The 24,108-nt window shown below is 45.9% G+C and overlaps 1 protein-coding gene across 1 annotated transcript in view; it reads right to left on the reverse strand.

Annotated features, from left to right (window-relative positions):
- The window catches only part of LOC129829065 (glutamate receptor ionotropic, NMDA 2C-like), a 110,211-nt gene that overhangs the window by 54,664 nt on the left and 31,439 nt on the right, over positions 1-24,108 (reverse strand). Inside the window, exons 5-8 of the mRNA XM_055890537.1 lie at positions 13,861-13,926; positions 11,318-11,506; positions 10,014-10,354; positions 9,706-9,820 (exon numbers count right to left, since the gene is read on the reverse strand). Of these exons, the coding sequence (XP_055746512.1) occupies positions 9,706-9,820; positions 10,014-10,354; positions 11,318-11,506; positions 13,861-13,926 (711 nt within the window). The remainder of the gene's footprint in view (positions 1-9,705; positions 9,821-10,013; positions 10,355-11,317; positions 11,507-13,860; positions 13,927-24,108) is intronic.

Below are 24,108 nucleotides of genomic sequence, written 5' to 3' on the forward strand. Positions count from 1 at the left end.
GTTTGAAGTTTCACGATCGTTTGTTGTTTTCGTTAGTGTTGAATAAGTGTTTCGTGTTCATCTTCGTCGTTATAAATTAAAGAAGATGTATTCATATCATGTTGCGCCTTGGTCCGCTCATTCATGTCAACACGATCGTGACACCCTCTCTCTCTGGAGACCTTATCTGTCACAATAACCTAAAACACAAGACCAAATATACACTGGAGTTGTTAACCAAGACGATATTGAATGTTCCTGAGTGGCCTAGTTACAGTTTTGACTTACACTGGCTTAAAAATCTATGGCAAGACTTGAAAATGTCAGTCTTGCAATGATCAACAACCAACTTGGATAATTTTTTAAATAATAATGTGCAAATATTATACAATCGAGGTGTGCAAGGCTCTTAGACCTACTCAGAAAGACTCACAGCTCTAATCAAAGGTAGCAGGTAGCCTATTGTTTAGCGCTTTGGACTAGTAACCGAAAGGTTGCAAGATCGAATCCCCGAGCTGACAAGCTAAAAATCTGTCGTTCTGCCCCTGAACAAGGCAGTTAACCCACTGTTCCTAGGCCGTCATTGAAAATAAGAATTTGTTCTTAACTGACTTGCCTAGTTAAATAAAGGTTTATAATAATAAATCAAATGTTAATTGTCAATTCAGCAGGTGTAGACCTGACTGTGAAATGTTTACTTACAAACCCTTAACCAACAATGCAGTTCAAGAAATAGAGTTAAGAAAATATTTAAAATAAAAAGTAACACAATACAATAACGTGGCTATACACAGGGGGTACTGGTACAGGATCAATGTGTGGAGATACAGGTTATTTGGGGTAATTTGTACATGTAGGTAGGGGTAAAGGGACTATGCATACATAATAAACAGCAAGTAGCAGCAGTGTACAAACAAAGGGGGGGGGGGGGGGGGGTCAATGTAAATAGTCCGGGTGGCCATTTGATTAATTTTTCAGCAGTCTTATGTCTTGCTTAAAAAGGAGCAAGCCATACCTAGACTTTGCGCTCTGGTACCGGTTCCCGTGCAGTTTCACTTTTCGGTCGGATGCCAAACAGTTGCCATACCAGGCAGTGATGCAACCGGTCAGGATGCTCTCGATGGTGCAGCTGTATAACTTTTTGAGGATCTGGGGACCCACGCCAAATCTTTTCAGTCTCCTGAGGGGGAAAATGTGTTGTCGTGCCCTCTACACAACTTTCTTGGTGTGTTTGTACCATGATAGTGTAACGGCTGTCGTCTTCCTTCTCGTCTGAGGAGAAGAGGTTTGAAGGTTCAGAGGACCAATGTGCAGCGTGGTAATTGTTCATCTTATTTAATGGAAGTGAACAACTCAAAATACAAAAACAACAAAGTGAAAACCGAAACAGTTCTATCTGGTGCAGACACACAAAGACTGAAAACCACCACCCACAAAACCCAACAGAAAACAGGTTACCTAAATATGGTTCCCAATCAGGGACAACGATTGACAGCTGCCTCTGATTGAGAACCATATCAGGCCAAACACAGAAAACCAACACAGAAATAGAAAACATAGATTACCCACCCAACTCACGCCCTGACCACACTAAAACAAAGAAAATACAAAAGAACTATGGTCAGAACGTGACAGATAGTTTGTTGGAGATGTGGATACCAAGGAGCTTGAAACTCTCGACCCGCTCCACTGCAGCCTCGTTGATGTGAATGGCCCTCCTTTTCCTGTAGTCCATGATCAGCATCCTTTGTCTTGCTCACGATGAGGGAGAGGTTGTTGTCCTGGCATCACACTGCCAGGTCTCTGACCTCCTACCAATAGGCTGTCTCGTCGGTGTTCAAGCCTATCACTGTTGTGTCATCGGCCAACTTAATGATGGTGCTGGATGTCGTGCTTGGCCACGCAGTCGTGGGTGAACAGTGAGTACAGGAGGGGACTAAGCACGCACCCCTGAGATGCAGCCGCGTTGAGGATCGGCGTGGAAGATGCGTTGTTACCTACTCTTACCACCTGGGGGCGGCCCGTCAGGAAGTCCAGGATCCAGTTGCAGAGGGAGGTGTTTAGTCCCAGGGTCCTTAGCTTAGTGATAGCTTTGTGTGCACTATAGAGTAAAACGCTGAGCTGTAGTCAATGAACAGCATTCTCACATAGGTGTTCCTTTTGTCCAGGTGGGAAAGGGCAGTTTGGAGTGTGATTGAGATTGCGTCACCAGTGGATCTGTTGGGGCGGTATGCGAACTGGAGTGGGTCTAGGGTTTCCGGTTGATGCTGTTGATGTGAGCCATGACCAGCTTTTCAAAGCACTTCATGGCTACTGACGTGAGTGCCACAGGCAATAGTAATTTAGGCAGGTTACTTTCGCTTTCTTGGGCACAGGGACTACGGTTGTCTGCTTGAAACATGTAGGTATTACAGATTCGGTCAGGGAGAGTATGAAACTGTCAGTGAAGCTGCCAAAGGTGATTCTAACATGTATTGACTCAGATGTGTGAATACTTATGTAAATGGAATAGAGTGAGCTCCACAAGTATTGGGACAGTGATATATTTTAGTGAATAACGATAAGTGAGAAAGTTACAGATGCACAAATATCATACCATTATACCAATATCATACCTCTCACCATTATAATAACAGGAGAGGATAGCATTTTGGGGGGGGGTATGATATTTATGCCTCTGTAACTTTCTGACTCATCATTATTCACGATTCATTCAGGATTATCAGGATTTAAGGTGAGACCCAGATGCAGACACACAGAATTGACAATGTTTAATATTCTAACAGGGGCAGGCAATAGACAGGTCAAGGCAGGCAGGGGTCAGAAAACCAGAGGTGGGGCAACGGTACCGGACGCCAGGCAGGCTCAGGGTAGGCAGAGGTCAACAATCCAGAGGTGGGGCAAAGGTACAGTTCGGCAGGCAGGCTCAGGGTAGGCAGAGGTCAACAATCCAGAGGTGGGGCAAAGGTACAGTTCGGCAGGCAGGCTCAGGGTCAGGGGCAGGCAGAGTGGTCAGGCAGCATGGCTCAGAGTCAGTACAGGCAAGGGTCAAAACCAGGAGGGCGAGAAAAAGAGAGACTGAGGAAAAGCAGGAGCTGAGAACAAAAATGCTGGTTGAACTGACAAAGACGAACTGGCAACGGACAAACACAGAACACAGGTATAAATACACAGGGGATAATGGGGAAGATGGGCGACACCTGGAGGGGGTTGGAGACAATCCCAAGGACAGGTGAAACAGTTCACAGTGTGACACAGGATTATCCGTAATCATGGTAGATTCCAGATTAATGTAGAAGTGTTTAGAAAAATATTATATTCTTATTTACAATAAAAGTTCTTCCAAAATGACACAATACATTGTTTCCCTTCATCTCTATTGGGGACAAAATAATCTGAAACACTACCAAACAAACAGCAAATGCTAGGAATATGGGACCAAATACTATACTTTCGACTACTTTAATACACGTACAGTATAAGTACAGTATAAGTACATTTGTCACAATTGTACAATCTCCAACTATGGATGAAAATAGCCTCAAATCAAAGTCATTGTATAATTTCATATCCAAAGTGGTGCAATAGAGAGCCAAAACCAAAACAGTGTCACTGTCCTAATACTTTTGGAGCTGACTGTATTGCTGTATTTCATTTTCAATAAATCAGCAAAAATTTCTAAAAACATGTTTTCACTTTGTCATTATGGGGTATTGTGTGTAGGTTGGTGAGAAAATATATATATATTTGATCTATTTTGAATTCAGGTTGTAACAAACAACAAAATGTGGAATAAGTCAAAGGTAAATGCTTGCACTGTAAAGGCCTGCACCAAAGCCTGCCATCTTGTCCTCCAACGGAGACGTTTCTTTTTATGTACCCAATTGTCCTTTTATCCACTGTACTTCGTTTTTATTTTGATATTTTTTTATGCACACGTGGCTACATGTGTATTGATGATGTCATTTATTATAGATGAAACTTGTAAATAGCTACAACACTATTTAAAGCCACATTAGCATGTAAATAACCCACACTATTGAGTCTGACTCTATGAATTTCAGTGCTGTTTTAACTGCTTGGAACCTTTCTCAGGCAGTTACTGAAATCAATCACTCCTCCCTCCCTCTCTAGGAGGAAAGCAGTGAGGAAGATAGAGAGACGGTTCCCCCTGACTTAGTTTAAAAAAAAAATGAGATGTGTAGTGCTGTCAGTGTGTCAAAAAGAGAGAGAAGGGATGAAAAGGGCATGTCACATGCACAAACCCACAAGTAAGTGCACAATGACACTTTTTCACTAACGAATGAGCTACATGACACTGGAGGGAAGGAAGGGGAGAGAGGTTTTAGGGAAAGAGTGAGAGAGTGTTACAGAGAGAGTGAGAAGGTTAAAGGGAAGAAATAGACGCAGGGGTTGTGAATGACTGTGTGTTTTGTTGGAATTCCGGAGCATTGCAAAAACCTCAGCTGCCGGACTTTTTGTTTGTGTTTGAGTTTTCAGACTGCACAGTCACGACCCACACACACACACACACACACGCACACACAACCACACAATGTTATGTTCCTCTATACTTGTAGGGACCTAAAGTGTTTTTCTATTCAAATCCTATTTTCCCTAACCCCTAACAATAAACCTAACTAACCTTAACCCATAAACCAAAGCCAAACCCTACATCTAATTCCTAACCCTAAACCTAACCACTAACACCTTACCCTAACCCTAATTCTAACCTTAATTGTCACCCTAACTCTTACCCCTAATCTTAAAATAGCCTTTGTCCTCATGGGGATGTGGAAAATGTCCCAACAAGAGAGAATATCTCTTGTTTTGTTATCCTTGTGGGGATTTTAGGTCCACGCAAGGACAGAAGAACCAAATCCTACTATTGAACAAATGTATTCCTGCCCTGCCACAGCAAGCCTACTGTATCAATGTCACTGCCTGGCATGTATGTATGTATGTGTGTGTGTGTGTGTGTGTGTGTGTGTGTGTGTGTGTGTGTGTGTGTGTGTGTGTGTGTGTGTGTGTGTGTGTGTGTGTGTGTGTGTGTGTGTGTGTGTGTGTGTGTGTGTGTGTGTGTGTGTGTGTGTGTGTGTGTGTGTGTGTGTGTGTGTGTGCAGGGTCGGGGTGTTTAGCTACAATCCGTAACATGTAAGGGATTACAAAAAACGGTAACTGTAATCCATAACGTTACCAGAAAAAATATTGTAATCAGATTACAGATACTTTTGGAAAAACTAGATGATTACTTTGAGGATTACTTTTAAATTCAGAAAGGATGTTTGAGAGAAAAAAAATCTTTGACACTGTTGTCTCAATGACATTCAAATCAGCATTGAAAAAAGGCACAAGTTTAAGTTTGTTCCACCTGAGTGAGTCTGACCACAAGCCAGATACCACTATGATGACACACCAAATTAGTTTGTTGGATCGCGGGGAAAGAGCAGGAATAGGCTTTTTTAGTCTATAGTCCAAGCCATGTCTTCGAATAGTACGACTGCTGTCAGCATCCAAAGATTATCCAATTTAAATAAGTGCTTGGAGGTAAGGAGGACAGCAGTGGTGTAGTCTACGGCAATACAGATCACTTAATAGTGTCATCTACATTGATGTGAATCACACTGTTGAATCACACTGTGGAGGCTGTTCACAAATCTAAATGTGTATTTGAACCCAATAATGATTGATGTCAAGAAATTTAAGCAGCCTATCAATCATTGTTTTTGAAACCAGTGGACAGCCAGAGAAAAATGCACTCTTGCAACAGCTGCACAGTGCGGATCCCAGCCTATGGAATAAAAGTGGGGCTTTTATTGCTGAAACTCGCAAACTTTTGATAGACTTAAAGGGGCAATTTGTAGTTGCGACATCCATTTTTGGACTTATAAATTATATATACTGTATATATCTATTGATTATAGAAGAATATAACTTATAAATGACTCATGAGTTTAGTTCAACTGTCACACCCCATGTGAAACCAAAATATAAGCTTGTTTTTCTCCAATGTTTGTAAACATTGTAAATGTAAACAAACACTGTATAGCCTCATAACATGGCTAAAACAATCATTCTGATATCATGGACGGTCAGTTATTGCATCCATAGCTCTGTCTATTAATCTGAGACAGAGCATCCCTCAGCTTTACAAAAAAAGTGGCGGGGTGCCCATTTTGATATTGTTTCATCTGTGGATTATCAAGATATCAAAGTGTCACCAACAAACAGTTTAAGAATAGGCCTATAGCAAATGCAGCATATGGCATTAATTTTTCACATGTAAATAGCACTTTTTAATAGTGCTCAAAGCATGCCATTCCATGAGCACAGCATTTATTTTTCAACTTGAATCAATGAGCCCGATCAGTCCTCCATGACAACCAAATCATAAACATCAGTTTAGGGATTGCTAATAAGTCCTTAGTTTTGGGGTTATACTCAGGTAAAACAATTTGGCTAATCTATCCTTCCATATTTCCAAATTCTATTCTTGAAGATCAAGAGGTATAACATTAATTGGAATGACTGGAATTCTGATGGACTTAAAAATAAAATTAAAAAAATGGAACCTTTATTTAACCAGGCAAGTCAGTTAAGAACAAAATCTTATTTACAATGACTACCTACCACGGCCTCCCCTTACCCGGATGAGTCTAGGCTAATTGTGCTCCACCCTTTAATTTTTTATTTCACCTTTATTTAACCAGGTCGGCCAGTTGAGAACAAGTTCTCATTTACAACTGCGACCTGGCCAAGATAAAGCAAAGCAGTGCGACAAAAACAAAAACACAGAGTTACACACAAAAACAAAAAATAGAAAAGTCTATGTACAGTGTGTGCAACTGTAGAAGATTAGGGAGGTAAGCAATAAATAGGCCATAGAGGCAAAATAATTACAATTGGTAAAAAGCAGCTGGTGATATGCAAGTAGAGATACTGGGGTGCAAAATAGCAAGAGGGTAAGTAATAATATGGGGATGAGATAGTTGGGTGTGCTATTTACAGATTGGCTGTGTACAGGTACAGTGATCAGTAAGCTGCTCTGACAGCTGATGCTTAAAGTTAGAGAGGGAGATATAAGACTCCAGCTTCAGTAATTTTTGCATTTCGTTCCAGGCATTGGCAGCAGAGAACTGGAAGGAAAGGAGGCATAAGGAAGTGTTGGCTTTGGGGATGACCAGTGCAATATACCTGCTGGAGCGCGTGCTACTGGTGGGTGTAGCTATGGTGACTAGTGAGCTGAGAAGGCGGGGCTTTACCTAGCAAAGAATTATAGATGACCTGGAGCCAGTGGGTCTGACGACGAATATGTAGTGAGGGCCAGCCAAAGAGAGCATACAGGTCGCAGTGGTGGGTAAAATATGGGGCTTTGGTGATAAAACGGATGGCACTGTGATAGACTACATCCCGTTTGCTGAGTAGAGTTTTGGGGGCTGTTTTGTAAATGACATCGCCGAAGTCAAGGATTGGTAGGATAGTCCGTTTTACGAAGGTATGTTTAGCAGCATGAACGAAGGATGCTTTGTTGCGAAATAGAATGCCGATTCTAGATTTAATTTTGGATTGGAGATGCTTAATGTGAGTCTGGAAGGAGAGTTTAGAGTCTAACCAGACATCTAGGTATTTGTAGTTGTCCACATATTCTAAGTCAGAACCATCCAGAGTAGTGATACTAGTCGGGCGGGAGGGTGCGGGCAGCAATTGGTTGAAGAGCATGCACTTAGTTTTACTAGCATTTAAAAGCAGTTGGAGGCCACGGAAGGAGTGTTGTATGGCGTTGAAGCTCGTTTGGAGGTTTGTCAGTACAGTGTCCGAAGAAGGGCCAGATGTTTACAGAATGGTGTCGTCTGCGTAAAGGTTTATCAGAGAAGAGCGGCAAGAGCGACATCATTGATATATAGAGAGAAAATAGTCATCCCGAGAATTGAACCCTGTGTCACCTCATAGAGACTGCCAGAAGTCCGGACAACAAGCCCTCCGATTTGACACACTGAACTCAAACTGAGAAGTAGTTGGTCAACCAGGCGAGGCAGTCATTTGAGAGGCCAAGGCTATTGAGTCTGTCGATGAGAATGCGGTGATTGACAGAGTCGAAAGCCTTGGCCAGGTCGATGGAGACGGCTGCACAGTACTGTCTTTTATCAATGGCGGTTATGATATTGTTTAGGACCTTGAGCGTGGCTGAGGTGCACCCATGACCAGCTCGGAAACCAGATTGCATAGCGCAGAAGGTACGGTGGGATTCGAAATGGTCGGTGATCTGTTTATTAACTTGGCTTCAAAGATTTTAGAAGGGCAGGGCAGGATGGATATAGGTCTATAACAGTTTGAGTCTAGAGTGTCTCCCCCTTTGAAGAGGGGGATGACCACGGCAGCTTTCCAATCTTTGGGGATCTCAGACAATACGAAAAAGAGGTTGAATAAACTAGTAATAGGTGTTGCAACAATTTCAGCAGATCATTTTAGAGAGGGTCCAGATTGTCTTGCCCAGCTGATTTGTAGGGATCCAGATTTTGCAGTTCTTTCAGAACATCAGCTGTCTGTATTTGGGTGAAGGAGAAGCGGGGGGTGTTGGGCAAGTTGCTGCAGGGGGTGCTGAGATGTTGGCCGGGGTAGGGGTAGCCAGGTGGAAAGCATGGCCAGCCGTGGAAAAAAGCTTATTGAATCTATCGATTATCGTAGATTTATCGGTGGCGACAGTGTTTCCTATCCTCAGTGCAGTGGGCAGCTGAGAGGAGGTGCTCTGGACTTTACAGTGTCCCAAAACTTTTGGGAATTAGTGCTACAGGAAGCAAATTTCTGTTTGAAAAAGCTAACCTTAGCTTTTCTGACTGACTGGGTATATTGGTTCCGGACATCCCTGAAAAGTTGCATATCGTAGGGGCTATTCGATGCTAATGCAGAACGCCACAGGATGTTTTTGTGCTGGTCAAGGGCAGTCAAGTCTGGGGTGAACCAAGGGCTATATCTGTTCTTAGTTCTAGATTTTCTGAACCCTATGGGACTCCCAATCACGGCCGGTTGTGATACACTCCAGAATCTAACCAGGGTCTGCAGTGACGCCTCTAGCATTGGGATGCAGTGCCTTAGACCACTGCGCTACTCGGGAACCCGGTTTTGAATGTAAAGATATAATTTAATAGTATTATTATATGTAGTAGAAAGCGATGGGTTAGAAGAAGCCTACATAACCAACCCATAAAGTAAAATGTAACATCCATATATGGCCAGCTATGTAAACTTTAACATTGATTTATCCTGCAATGGATGTGGTTCAATTTGTAACATACATTTTTGTCTTCTTCTTATGCCTCTTAAGGGGAAAGTAATCTAAAAGTAACTGAATGTAATCAGATTACGTTACTGAGTTTGTTAATCCAAAAGTTATGTTACTGATTACAATTCCGGACAGGTAACTAGTAACTGTAACGGATTACATTTAGAAAGTAACCTACCTAACCCTGTGTGTGTGTGTGTGTGTGTGTGTGTGTGTGTGTGTGTGTGTGTGTGTGTGTGTGTGTGTGTGTGTGTGTGTGTGTGTGTGTGTGTGTGTGTGTGTGTGTGTGTGTGTGTGTGTGTGTACCCTTGGACACAGCTGTGCAACTGAATACACCACCAGGGGAGATACACTACTTGTAGATGTAACCAGATGAATAAGGTAGTGCTGGGTTGGTTGTTTCACGGTCCAGACACACACACACATACACACAAGTAATTCAGTACCTTGTCCCAAAGTCTGTCTCTGTCCAGTGCGACGATGGCCATGGAGGGGTTGGTCAGGTAGCCATCACTGTTGAACGTCAGGTCCTTACGCTCCCATGTCACGTTTAGCATGTGTCTGCAACACACACATACACACAGATTCAGTTTTCAGCACACACACACACACACTCACACACACACACACACACACACACACACACACACACACACACACACACACACACACACACACACACACACCTGTTTAATATGTGTATACTTACAAAAACACACACAGGACGAGAGGGTGTGTGGCCTCAGACACTCACCTGAACAGTGTGTTGTTGTTGATATGTGTAACTGGTGTGTTGCAGTCGCTGTGTCCCTCTGGAAGGAACCCTTGATGCCTTCTGAAACTATCCGCCCCTTTAGCCACTATGGCCACTCCCTCTCTGACACGTTGCCTCAGGCTCTTCCTCCAGTGGTCAGTGATGACGCCAATCAGTCCTACAGGGAAGCTCATAGGTGGAGGGCTCTCGGTGTTGCCCAATGCGAGGGAGGGGAGGATCCAGATGTACCCAGGCCCCAGTAGACCTACCTCCCCTGCTACCTGGAACAGGTACTGGGCCTCTTCATAGGAACAGTAGGCCAGGAGCACCTGGGAATCAATCTAGAAGAACAGACAGATATAACACTGTAAGTAATATCTAACATTAACCTCTAAACCTAACCGTAACCTTAACCCTAATTCCAGCTTCATGTCCACATCCCTGTCCAACCCTAACCCTAGTTTCAACCACAGCCCTAAACCTAGCTTCATATCCACATCCAGGTTCAATCCTAACCCTGGCCTCAACCGTAACCTTAACCCTAATTCTAGCTTCATGTCCACATCCATGTTCAATCCTAACCCTGGCCTCAACCGTAACCTTAAACCTAATTCTAGCTTCATGTCCACATCCAGGTTCCATCCTAACCCTGGCCTCAACCGTAACCTTAACCCTAATTCTAGCTTCATGTCCACATCCAGGTTCAATCCTAACCCTGGCCTCAACCGTAACCTTAACCCTAATTCTAGCTTCATGTCCACATCCAGGTTCAATCCTAACCCTAGTTTCAACCACAGCCCTAATTCTAGCTTCATGTCCACATCCAGGTTCAACCCTAACCCTAGCTTCATGTCTACATCCCGGTTCAAGCGTTACCCTAGCTTCAACCCTAACCCTAGCTTCATGTCTACATCCTGGTTTACGCGTTAACCGATCTTCAACCCTAACCCTAACTTCATGTCCACATCCCGGTTCAAGCGTTACCCTAGCTTCAACCCTAACCCTAACTTCATGTCCACATCCCGGTTCAAGCGTTACCCTAGCTTCAACCCTAACCCTAACTTCATGTCCACATCCCGGTTCAAGCGTTACCCTAGCTTCAACCCTAACCCTAACTTCATGTCCACATCCAGGTTCAACCCTAATAACAGGCACTGGTCCTCTTCCTAGGTACACCTTTATGGAGACATAACATACTATAACTATTGCCTATTAACAAGCCCAAACCTTCTCTCTCTCTCTCTCCCTCTCTCTCCCTCTCTCTCTCTCACTCGTTGGAAATAGTTTTTAAAATTCTCTCCTACCTGCTGTAACATGCGTTTGGCTCGGACGTCACTGGTTCCGACAGACATCTCCAGAGACAGGATATCTTGTAGCCTCCACAGGAAGTAGGAAGTGTCCGTGTAGGATCGGACATAGTCTACAAACGTCTCGTATCCCGGCCACATGCTGGTGATTACTACAAAGTCTCCCCAGTCATACTCCTCCATCAACTAGAATATAGACATGATAGAACATATTATATGTAAGGGTCGTTCCAATAATAGAGTACATCTTGGCTAGTTTTATTTGGTCCAAAATAACTTTTTATTTCACCTAATAATGATTTTCATAAAGAGCACATGTTCAAATTTATTTGAAAAAAACAAGTTTTTCCACATCAAGAAGTTAAATAAAAAACATATTTTAGTATTTTGTATTTATTATGGATCCACATTAGCTGGGTCCCGGGGTCCAGCAAAATTAAGGCAGTTTATACAATTTTAAAAACATTACAATACATTCACAGACTGTGTGCCCTCAGGCCCCTACTCCACCACTACCACATATATACAGTACAAAATCCATGTGTACGTGTGTGTACATCCAGTAGTGCGTATGCTATCGTGTGTGTGTGTATGCATGTGTCTGTGACGATGTTTGTGTTGCTCCACAGTCCCCGCTGTTCCATAAGGTGTTTTTTTAATCTGTTTTTTAAATCTAATTTTACTGCTTGTGTCAGTTACTTGATGTGGAATGGAGTTCCATGTAGTCATGGCTCTATTTAGTACTGTGTGCCTTCCATAGTCTGTTCTGGACTTTGAAGAGACTTCTTGTGGCATCTCTTGTGTGGTATGCATGGGTGTAGTTCAAACAGACAGCTCAGTGCATTCAACAGGTAGTCAATCTCTCCTCTACTTTGAGCCAGGAGAGATTGACATGCATATTATTCATATTAGCTCTCTGTGTACATCCAAGGGCCAGCCGTGCTGACAGTGCTGGTGTATCAATATGTTTTGACCATGACAGTTTGCAATCCAGGGTAACTCCAAGCAGTTTAATCACCTCAACTTGCTCAATTTCCACATTATGTATTACAATATTTAGTTGAGGTTTAGGGTTTAGTGAATAAGTTGTCCCAAATACAATGCTTTAAGTTTTAGAAATATTTAAGACTAACTTATTCCTTGCCACCCACTCTGAAATTAACTGCAACTCTTTGTTAAGTGTTGCAGTCATTTCAGTCACTGTAGTAGCTGACATGTATAGTGTTGAGTCATCATCATACATAGACATACTGGCTTTACTCAAAGCCAGTGGCATGTCATTAGTAAAGATTGAAAAAGGTAAAGGGCCTAAACAGCTACCCTGGGGAATTCCTGATTCTACCTGGATTATGTTGGAGAGGCTTCCATTAAAGAACACCCTCTGTGTTCTGTTAGACAGGTAACTCTTTATCCACAATATAGCAGGGGGTGTAAAGCCATAACACATAAGTTTTGCCAGCAGCAGACTATGATCGATAATGTCAAAGGCTGCACTGAAGTCTAACAAAAGTAAGTGCCGATAAAGTGCAAAATAAAGTAACAGGGTTGACCGTGACAGGATTGATGTTTTTGATCTTAAATCAGCGATAAATCCACTTGTGACATGGGGAATAGAGGCTTGTTGTGTGCAACAGGGAGTTGAAATTGAATGCAAGCTTCACAAAAAAATGACATTGTTCAAACATCTCTAGCCTATCTATCTATGGGTCACAGAGTTGACGTGTTGTGCTGGATGCGCTCAGTTTTCCACCACAAAACACCAGAAAAAGGCCAAAAAGAGTAGATCCAGTTCACCTGCTTTCACTCTATGATTTTACTTTTATATGTACAATGTTTCTTTTGAAATAATAATTAAAAAAGGAATAGTTTCACCATATTGAAACGAGAGTTCAGTTCACATAAAAGATCTGACCTTGAAATGAGGGACAGATGTTAATTGATCACTAATAACATAAATACATAATAATCTTCAGAAATAACTTTGTCAAAGCTTTAAAATAAAAACTTGGATAAGTGGGTTGAAATCTTAATAGAATTCGGCAAAAACATGACAAGAAACATGTCAAAATGCTGAATTGTGGCACTTTAGCGCAGGGTTTCTCAAACTCGGTCCTGGGGCCCAGCCTGGTTGCACATATCTTTTTTTTGTCTTAGCACTACACAGCTGATTCAAATAATCCAAGCTTGATGAGTTGATTATTTGAATCAGCTGTGTAGTCCTAGGGAAAAAAACAAAACGTGCGCCCAGGGGGGCCCTAGGACCAAGTTTGGGAAACCCTGCTTTAGCAAGTCTTTATTCATACTAATAATCTGAAGGGCACTTCATATAATATAACAGGCTTTTAAAATGCAATATTGATGCACAATTTCTACTTAAAATATCAAAGGAATGCAAAACGTACTTGTGGAACGACCCATAAATGTAAAAAGATATATTGACATTACATTTCAGACCACAGCTTTCCTGAATACTAAATTCTGATTGGCTGAAAGGGGGCTCTATAAGTGAACATGAACTTTAGATGATTCTATTCCTGTACCTTGAACATGCAGACGATCTGCTGCTCCAGGGAGGCGCCCATCTGGAGAAACGTGGAACCCTCAGCCTAAAGGGGGGAGGAGTGGGGTGAGAAGGAGAGGGAGGCGGGGGGGGGGGGGGGGGGGGAGAGAATCTGTTAGCTCTATCCAATAATACTGTACACTATTCAAGTGAGCACACTCACAAACACTCGCAAACTCTCAAGGAGACATTTTCCACACCCAGAGGAGGTAAATAATGTGTGGTCAATCCTATCGCTGTTATAACACCTAAACACACCTACACAGTTATAGACACACACAAACACACACACGTAAACAACGGGCTGTGAGGGTCGATTCTATCTCTATTAAAGCCACGCTATGAACACTGATATACAGTGCATTCGGAAAGTATTCAGACATTTTTCTTCTAAAATGTATTAAATACACACATTTTTTTCCTCATCAATCTACACACAATCCTCCATAATGACAAAGTGAAAAAACAGAACTATCCTTATTTACATAAGTATTCAGACCCTTTGCTATGATATTCAAAATTCAGCTCAGGTACATCCTGTTTCCATTGATCATCCTTGAGATGTTTCTACAACTTGATTGGAGTCCACCTGTGGTAAATTCAATTGATTGGACATGATTTGGAAAGGCACACGCCTGTCTATATAAGGTCCCACAGTTGACAGTGCATGTCAGAGCAAAAAACAAACCATGAGGTCGAAGGAATTGTCAGTAGAGCTCTGAGACAGGATTGTATCGAGGCACAGATCTAGGGAAGGGTACCAAAAAATGTCTGCAGCATTGAAGGTCCCCAAGAACACAGTGGCCTCCATCATTCTTAAATGGAAGAAGTTTGGAACCACCAAGAATCCTCCTAGAGCTGGCTGCCCGGCCAAACTGAGCAATCGGGAGAGAAGGGCCTTGGTCAGGGAGGTGACCAAGAACCTGATAGTCACTCTGACAGAGCACCAGAGTTCCTCTGTGGAGATGGGAGAAACTTCCAGAAGGACAACTATCTCTCCAGCACTCCCACAATCAGGCCTTTATGGTAGAGTGGCCAGACGGAAGCCACTCCTCAGTAAAAGGCACATAACAGCCCGCTTGGAGTTTGCCAAAAGGCACCTACTGTAAAGGACTCTCAGACAATGAGAAACAAGATTCTCTCTTTTGCTGATTGCCAAGCGTCACATCTGGAGGAAACCTGGCACCATCTCTACAGGGAAGCATGGTGGTGGCATCATCATGCTTTTGGGGTGATTTTCAGTGGCAGAGACTGGTAGACTAGTCAGGACAGGGTAAAAGATGAATGGAGCCAAGTACAGAGAGATCCTTGACGAAAATCTGCTCCTGAGCGCTCAGGACCTCACACTGGGGCAAAGGTTCAACTTCCAACAGGACAGCAACCCTAAGCACACAGCCAAGACAACGCAGGAGTGGCTTCGGGACAAGTCTCTGAATGTCCTTGATTGGCCCAGCCAGAGCCCGCCTTGATTGGCCCAGCCAGAGCGAACATCCCTGAAGAGACCTGAAAATAGCTGTGCAGCGACGCTCCCCATCCAATCTGAGAGAGCTTGGAGGATCTGCAGAGAAGAATGTGAGAAACTCCCCAAATACAGCTGTGCCAAGCTTGTAGCGTCATACCCAAGAAGACTTGATTCTGTAATCAGTGCAAATGGTGCTTCAACAAAGTAAAGGGTCTGAATTATATTTTTAATTTTTTACAATTTCTAAGTTTTTGCTTTTTCATTATGTGGTATTATAATTTATGTAGATTGATGGGGGGGGTGATTTAATCAATTTTAGAAAAAGGCGGTAACGTAACACAATGTGGAAAAAGTCAAGGGGTCTGAATACTTTCCGAATGCACTATATGTGAAACCGTTAATTAAACATTACCTTCTCAGCACGCATTCTGTATACAGTCTACGACTGGGAGTAGACTATATGAGCTGTCATAAAGCCTACACAACAATCCTATGAAAATGACATAGCACCTGATGTACTGTGAAAAGGAAAAATGTAGGGCTTCCTGAGTGGCACAATGGTCTAAGGCACTGCATCGCAGTGCTTGAGGCATCACTACAGAACCGGATTCAATCCCAGGCTGTGTCACAACCGGCCGTGACTGGGAGTCCCATAGGGGGACGCAATTGGCCCAGCGTCGTCTTGTTTAGGGGAGGGTTTGGCCGGGGGGGCTTCATTTGGCTCATCGTGCTCTAGCGACTCCTTGTGGTGGGCCGGGAACCTGCAGGCTGATTTTTGTTGTGAGTTGAATGGTGTTTCCTCCGACACATTGGTGCGGCTGGCTTCCGTGTTAAGCGGGCGGGTGTTAAGATGCGCTGTTTGGCGGGTCATGTTTCGGAGGATGCATGACTCGACCTTCGCTTCTCTAGAGCCCGCTGGGGAGTTGGAGCGTTGAGACAAGATTGCAATTGGATATCACAAAATTGGGGATTAAAAGGTGGATAAAATATTTTTTTTTATGAATAAAAGGCTAAACTTGTCTTAGGGCAGGCGTGCAGGCGGGAGGCAAAGTTAAAGGGTAAGTACCTTAAATCCCAAATTTCCCAAGTGATTCCATACATTGAAACTAGTTAGGTAGAGTTTGCCTTCTCTCCCTGCAGTCTTGAACTCGAAAGCTGCAAAAACGGTTCATGTGACTCATGAGGTTTCTTTGTGCACTACTGGGAGCAATTTAGAAATCTGCGAATTGTAGGAAAAATGTTGGTTTTATTGAAAGAATACAGTCGAATTTGCTATTTTTATCAAAAGTACTAACGGTTTTTAGTCAGGAAATGTGTACCTTTCCACCTAAAGTGGTTGCAATTATTTTATATCATTATTTTATGTGGCCAACAGCGGAGATGGGTAACAAATGTGCATGTGCGCTGTCGTGCAGCAAACTCTGTGACCTATATGCCCTTATTTGAAGCTTGACATCACAGATGCGAGTTTAGTACAGGTTAGTAAACATGGAATCACTTGACTTGTGTGTTAGGGGTGGAAGTTTTTCTTAGTCAATACACATAATAATAATTTCGCATATATCAATGAAAATGTGAGCATGGAATAAGCTACAACTGCCACTGATACTTGAAGAACTTGAACGAATGGATAAACCCAATTGACTTTATATCAGTCTTTTTATTATAAAATGTGTCACATGTAAATCACACTTTGAAGACATTGTCTAGCATAACATGAAGTACCATATTTTCTGTTACAACATAAAGTACCTGTATTTTGTGAAACACAAAAATTATAATTTAGAATAAGTGTGTGTGTGTGTGTGTGTGTGTGTGTGTGTGTGTGTGTGTGTGTGTGTGTGTGTGTGTGTGTGTGTGTGTGTGTGTGTGTGTGTGTGTGTGTGTGTGTGTGTGTGTGTGTGTGTGTGTGTGTGTGTGTGTGTGTGTGTGTGTGTGTGTGTGTGTGTGTGTGATTGTGTATATGAATAGGTGTGTGAGGGACGAGTGAGGGACGATGAATATGTGTAGGAAAGAATGGGTGTGTGGATCCATAGGGTATATGGGGGGGAATGTTGAAACATAACTAACAAAATATCAGTTAAAGAAATATTTGAGATTTAATCCACTATTTACTGATGCATATAATTTATTCACAATTTCTTCTGCACAACGGCAGAGTCATGTCTTAAGTGTAAAACTAACAATGACTCTGTAACGTCCTGACCAGAGTTCTTATGTGTTTTGCTTGTTTAGTGTTGGTCAGGACGTGAGCTGGGTGGGAATTCTATGTTGTGTGTCTAGTTCGTCTGTTTCTGTGTCCAGCCTAATATGGTTCTCAATCAGAGGCAGCTGTCAATCGTTGTCCCTGATTGAGAATCATATATAGGTGGCTTGTTTTGTGTTGGGGATTGTGGGTGGTTGTTTCCTGTGTCAGTGTTGGTGCCACACGGGACTGTGACGGTTAGTTTGTTTTGTCATTTTGTATAGTGTCTTGTTTTGTGTTTATTAAATCATGGAAAATTACCACGCTGCACATTGGTCCTCAGATCCTTCTCGCCTCTCCTCGTCTGAGGAGGAGGACGACTTAGACTGCCGTTACAGAATCACCCACCAAACTCGGACCAAGCAGCGTGAGTACGGGCAGCAGCAGCGGCCCACTACACAGGAATCCTGGACATGGGAGGAAATTCTGGAGGGTAAAGGACACTGGGCTCACATTGGAGAATATCGTCGCTCTCGGGAAGAGATGGAGGCAGCGAAAGCCCAGGAGCGGTGGTATGAGGAGGCAGCACGGAAGCGTGGCTGGAAGCCCGTGAAGAAACCCCAAAAATGTCTTGGGGGGGGGGGGCTAAAGGGTAGTGTGGCGAAGGCAGGTAGGAAACCTGCGCCCACTTCCCATGCTTACCGTGGAGAGCGGGAGTATGGGCAGACACCGTGTTATGCGGAAGAGCGCACGGTGTCTCCTGTACGTGTGCATAGCCCGGTGCGGGTTATTCCACCTCCCCGCACTGGGCGGGCTAGATTGAGCATTGAGCCAAGTGCCATGAAGCCGGCTCAACATATCTGGCCTCCAGTAAGTCTCCTCGGGCCGGTGTACATGGCACCAGCCTAACGAATGGTGTCCCCGGTTCGCCTACACAGCCCAGTGCGGGTTATTCCACCTCCCCGCATTGGACGGGCTACGGGGAGCATTCAACCAGGTAAGGTTGGGCAGACTCGGTGCTCAAGGGAGCCAGTACGCCTGCACAGTCCAGCATATCCGGCGCCACCTTCCCGCCCCAGCCCAGTACCACCAGTGCCAACACCACGCACCAGGCTTCCAGTGCGTCTCCAGAGCCCTGTTCCTCCAGAGCCCTGTGTCTCCAGTCCGGTAGCACCAGTTCCGGCACCACGCACCAGGCCTACTGTGCGCCTCAGCAGGTCAGAGTCGGCCGTCTGCCCAACGCCGCCTGCACTGCTCGTCTGCCCAGCGCCGTCTGAGCTGCCTGCACTGCTCGTCTGCCCAGCGCCATCTGAGCCATCCGTCTGCCCAGCGCCATCTGAGCCATCCGTCTGCCCAGCGCCATCTGAGCCATCCGTCTGCCCAGCACCATCTGAGCCATCCGTCTGCCCAGCGCCATCTGAGACATCCGTCTGCTCAGCGCCATCTGAGACATCCGTCTGCCCAGCGCCATCTGAGACATCCATCTGCCCAGCGCCATCTGAGCCATCCGTCTGCCCAGCACCATCTGAGCCATCCGTCTGCCCAGCGCCATCTGAGACATCCGTCTGCTCAGCGCCATCTGAGACATCCGTCTGCCCAGCGCCATCTGAGCCATGAGTCTGCCCAGCGCCATCTGAGCCATCCGTCTGCCCAGCGCCATCTGAGCCTTCCGTCTGCCACGAGCCTTCAGAGCTGCCCGTCTGTCCCGAGCCGTTAGAGCAGTCCGTCAGTCAGGAGCCGCTAGAGCCGTCCGTCAGTCAGGAGCCGCCAGAGCCGTCCGTCAGTCAGGAGCCGCCAGAGCCGCCAGCCAGTCAGGAGCCGCCAGAGCCACCAGCCAGTCAGGAGCCGCCAGAGCCGCCAGCCAGTCAGGAGCCGCCAGAGCCGCCAGCCAGTCAGGTGCTGCCAGAGCCGCCAGCCAGTCAGGAGCTGCCAGAGCTGCCAGCTAGTCAGGAGCTGCCAGAGCCGCCAGCCAGTCAGGAGCTGCCAGAGCCGCCAGCCAGTCATGAGCTGCCCTCCAGTCATGAGCTGCCCTCCAGTCATGAGCTGCCTTCCAGTCATGAGCTGCACTCCAGTCATGAGCTGCCCTACAGTCATGAGCTGCCCTACAGTCATGAGCTGCCCTACAGTCATGAGCTGCCCTACAGTCATGAGCTGCCCTACAGTCATGAGCTGCCACTCAGTCCGGAGCTGCCACTCAGGCCAAGGTTGTGGGCGAGGGTCGCCACTCAAAGGACGCTAAGGAGGGGGACAAAGACAGTGGTGGAGTGGTGTCCTCGTCCTGCGCCGGAGCCACCACCGTGGACAGATGCCCACCCAGACCCTCCTCTTGAGTTTTAGGGGTGCGTTCGGAGTCCGCACCTCAGGAGGGGGGTACTGTAACGTCCTGACCAGAGTTCTTATGTGTTTTGCTTGTTTAGTGTTGGTCAGGACGTGAGCTGGGTGGGAATTCTATGTTGTGTGTCTAGTTCGTCTGTTTCTGTGTCCAGCGTAATATAGTTCTCAATCAGAGGCAGCTGTCAATCGTTGTCCCTGATTGAGAATCATATATAGGCGGCTTGTTTTGTGTTGGGGATTGTGGGTGGTTGTTTCCTGTGTCAGTGTTGGTGCCACACGGGACTGTGACGGTTAGTTTGTTTAGTCATTTTGTATAGTGTCTTGTTTTGTGTTTATTAAATCATGGAAAATTACCACGCTGCACATTGGTCCTCAGATCCTTCTTGCCTCTCCTCGTCTGAGGAGGAGGATGACTTAGACTGCCGTTACAGACTCAATAATTTACAGTCGTGGTCAAAAGTTTTGAGAATGACACAAATATTAATTTCCACAAAGTTTGCTGCTTCAGTGTCTTTAGATATTTTTGTCAGATTTTACTATGGAATACTGAAGTCTAATTACAAGCATTTCATAAGTGTCAAAGGCTTTTATTGACATTTACATGAAGTTGATGCAAAAGTTTGTCATAATTTGTGGGGTTTTGTTTGTCCACCTGCCTCTTGAGGATTGACCACAAGTTCTCAATGGGATTAAGGTCTGGGGAGTTTCCTGGCCATGGACCCAAAATATCAATGTTTTGTTCCCCGAGCCACTTAGTTATCAATTTTGCCTTATGGCAAGGTGCTCCATCATGCTGGAAAAGGCATTGTTCATCACCAAACTGTTCCTGGATGGTTGGGAGAAGTTGCTCTCGGAGGATGTGTTGGTACCATTCTTTATTCATGGCTGTGTTCTTAGGATAAATTGTGAGTGAGCCCACTCCCTTGGCTGAGAAGCAACCCCACACATGAATGGTCTCAGGATGCTTTACTGTTGGCATGACACGGGACTGATGGTAGCGCTCACCTTGTCTTCTCCGGACAAGCTTTTTTCCGGATGCCCCAAACAATCTTAAAGGGGATTCATCAGAGAAAATGACTTTACCCCAGTCCTCAGCAGTCCAAATCCTGTAACTTTTGCAGAATATCAGTCTGTCCCTGATGTTTTCCTGGAGAGAAGTGGCTTCTTTGCTGCCCTTGTTGACACCAGGCCATCATCCAAAAGTCTTCACCTCACTGTGAGTGCAGATACACTCACACCTGCCTGCTGTCATACCTGAGCAAGCTCTGTGCTGTTGGTGCCTCAATAAAGCTGAATCAACTTTAGGAGACGGTCCTGGCGCTTGCTGGACTTTCTTGGGCGCCCTGAAGCCTTCTTCAGAACAATTGAACTGCTCTCCTTGAAGTTCGTGATGAGCCGATAAATGTTTGATTTAGGTGCAATCTTACTGGCAGCAATATCCTTGCTTATCAAACCCTTTCTGTGCAAAGCAATGATGATGGCACGTGTTTCCTTGCAGGTAACCATGATTGACAGAGGAAGAACAATGATTCCAAGCACCACCATCCTTTTGAAGCTTCCAGTCTGTTATTTGAACTCAATGAGCATGACAGAGTGATCTCCAGCCTTGTCCTCATCAACACTCACACCTGTGTTAACGAGAGAATCACTGACATGATGTCAGCTGGTCCTTTTGTGGCAGGCTGAAATACACTGGAAATGTTTTTGGGGGATTCAGTTCATTTGCATGGCAAAGAGGGACATTGCTATTAATTGCAATTCATCTGATCACTCTTCATAACATTCTGGAGTATATGCAAATTGCCATCATACAAACTGAGGCAGCAGACTTTGTGAAAATTAATATTTGTGTCATTCTCAAAACTTTTGGCCACGACTGTACAGTTTTTTTATTGTTCCACTATATGACCACTGATTATGATTACCATGTCACGTTCCTGACCTATTTCTGTTAGTTTGTTGTATGTGTTAGTTGGTCAGGACGTGAGTTTGGGTGGGCATTCTATGTTTTCTGTTTCTATGTTGGTTTATGGGTTGCCTGGTATGGCTCTTAATTAGAGGCAGGTGTTTGGCGTTCCTCTAATTAAGAGTCATATTTAGGTAGGTTGTTTCACAGTGTTCGTGGTGGGTGGTTGTCTCCTGTGTCTGTGTTTGTCGCACCATACGGGACTGTTCGGTTTGTTTTGTTATTCGTCATTTTTATGTGTAGGCTATTTTCCCTGTTCGTGCGTTCTTTGTGTTTATGTGAGTTCGTCGTCCAGGTCTGTCTACATCGTTTGTTGTTTTGTTAGTTTAGTCAAGTTCGTGTTTTCTTTAATAAATCATGTCTTCAAACTCCGCTGCATTTTGGTTCAATCCCTGCTCCTCCTCATCGGATGAAGAGGAGGAGGAAAACCGTTACAGAACCACCCACCGATCCAGAACCAAGCGGCGTGAGTTCGAGCAGGATTATACACAGGACTACTGGACTTGGGAGGATGAGCTGGATGGAAAAGGTCCTTGGGCTCAACCAGGGGAATATCGCCGCCCCAAAGCTGAGCTGGAGGCAGCGAAAGCAGAGAGGCGGAGATATGAGGAGGCAGCAAGGAGACGTGGCTGGAAGCCCGAGAGGAGACCCCAAAAATTTCTTGGGGGGGGGCTAAGAGGTAGTGGGCCAAGAGGTAGTGGGCCGAGGGCAGGTAGGAGACCTGCGCCCACTTCCCAGGCTTACCGTGGAGAGCGGGAGTACGGGCAGGCGCCGTGTTACGCAGTAGAGCGCACGGTGTCTCCTGTACGAGTGCATAGCCCAGTGCGGGTTATTCCACCTCCCCGCACTGGTAGGGCTAGATTGGGCATTGAGCCAGGTGTCATGAGGCCGGCTCAACGCGTCTGGTCTCCAGTGCGTCTCCTCGGGCCGGCTTACATGGCACCAGCCTTACACATGGTGTCCCCGGTTCGCCTACATAGCCCGGTGCGGGTTATTCCACCTCCCCGCACTGGTCGGGCGACGGGGAGCATTCAACCAGGTAAGGTTGGGCAGGCTCGGTGCTCAAGGGAGCCAGTACGCCTGCACGGTCCGGTATTTCCGGCACTACCTCCCCGCCCCAGCCCAGTACCACCAGTGCCTACACTACGCACCAGGCTTCCAGTGCGTTTTCAGAGCCCTGTTCCTCCTCCACGCACTCTCCCTATGGTGCATGTCTCCAGCCCAGTGCCTCCAGTTCCGGCACCGCGCACTAAGCCACCTGTGCGTCTCCTAAGTCCTGTGCACACTGTTGTTTCTCCCCGCACTCGTCCTAAAGTGCGTGCCCTCAGTCCGGTACCACGCACCAGGCCTATAGTGCACTTCGAGAGGTCAGTGTGCCCTGTCCCTGCTCCCCGCACTAGGCTTGAAGTGCGTGTCCTCAGTCAGGTGCCTCCAGTTCCGGCACCACGCACCAAGCCTACAGTGCGTCTCAGCCGGCCAGAGTCTGCCGTCTGCCCAACGGCGCATGAACTGCCTGTCTGCCATGAGCCTGCAAAGCTGCCCGTCTGCCATGAGCCTACAGAGCCTTCCGCCAGACAGGAGCAGCCAGAGCCTTCCGCCAGACAGGAGCAGTCTGAGCCATCCGTCTCCGCAGCGCCATCTGAGCCATCCGTCTCCCCAGCGCCGTCTGAGCCATCCGTCTCCCCAGCGCCGTCTGAGCCATCCGTCTGTCCCGAGCCATTAGAGCCGCCCGTCTGTCCCGAGCCGTCAGAGCCGATAGTCAGTCAGGAGACGCTAGAGCCAGTCGTCAGTCAGGATCTGCCAGAGCCGCCAACCAGAAAGGATCTGCCAGAGCCGCCAACCAGACAGGATCTGCCAGAGCCGCCAACCAGACAGGATCTGCCAGAGCCGCCAACCAGACAGGATCTGCCAGAGCCGTCAGTGAGCCATGAGCGTCCAGAGCCGTCAGCCAGCCATGAGCGTCCAGAGCCGTCAGCCAGCCATGAGCGTCCAGAGCCGTCAGCCAGCCATGAGCGTCCAGAGCCGTCAGCCAGCCATGAGCGTCCAGAGCCGTCAGCCAGCCATGAGCGTCCAGAGCCGTCAGCCAGCCATGAACGTCCAGAGCCGTCAGCCAGCCATGAGCGTCCAGAGCCGTCAGCCAGTCATGAGCTGTCCCTCAGCCCAGAGCGGCTATTTATTCAGAACTGCCCCTCAGTCCAGAGCTGTCTCTCTGTCCGGAGCTGCCTTTCAGTCCGGAGTTGCCCCTCTATCCTGAGCTACCTCTCTATCCTGAGCTACCTCT

The sequence above is a fragment of the Salvelinus fontinalis genome, chromosome 30, assembly GCF_029448725.1.
Source record: "Salvelinus fontinalis isolate EN_2023a chromosome 30, ASM2944872v1, whole genome shotgun sequence".
Lineage (NCBI taxonomy): Eukaryota > Metazoa > Chordata > Actinopteri > Salmoniformes > Salmonidae > Salvelinus > Salvelinus fontinalis.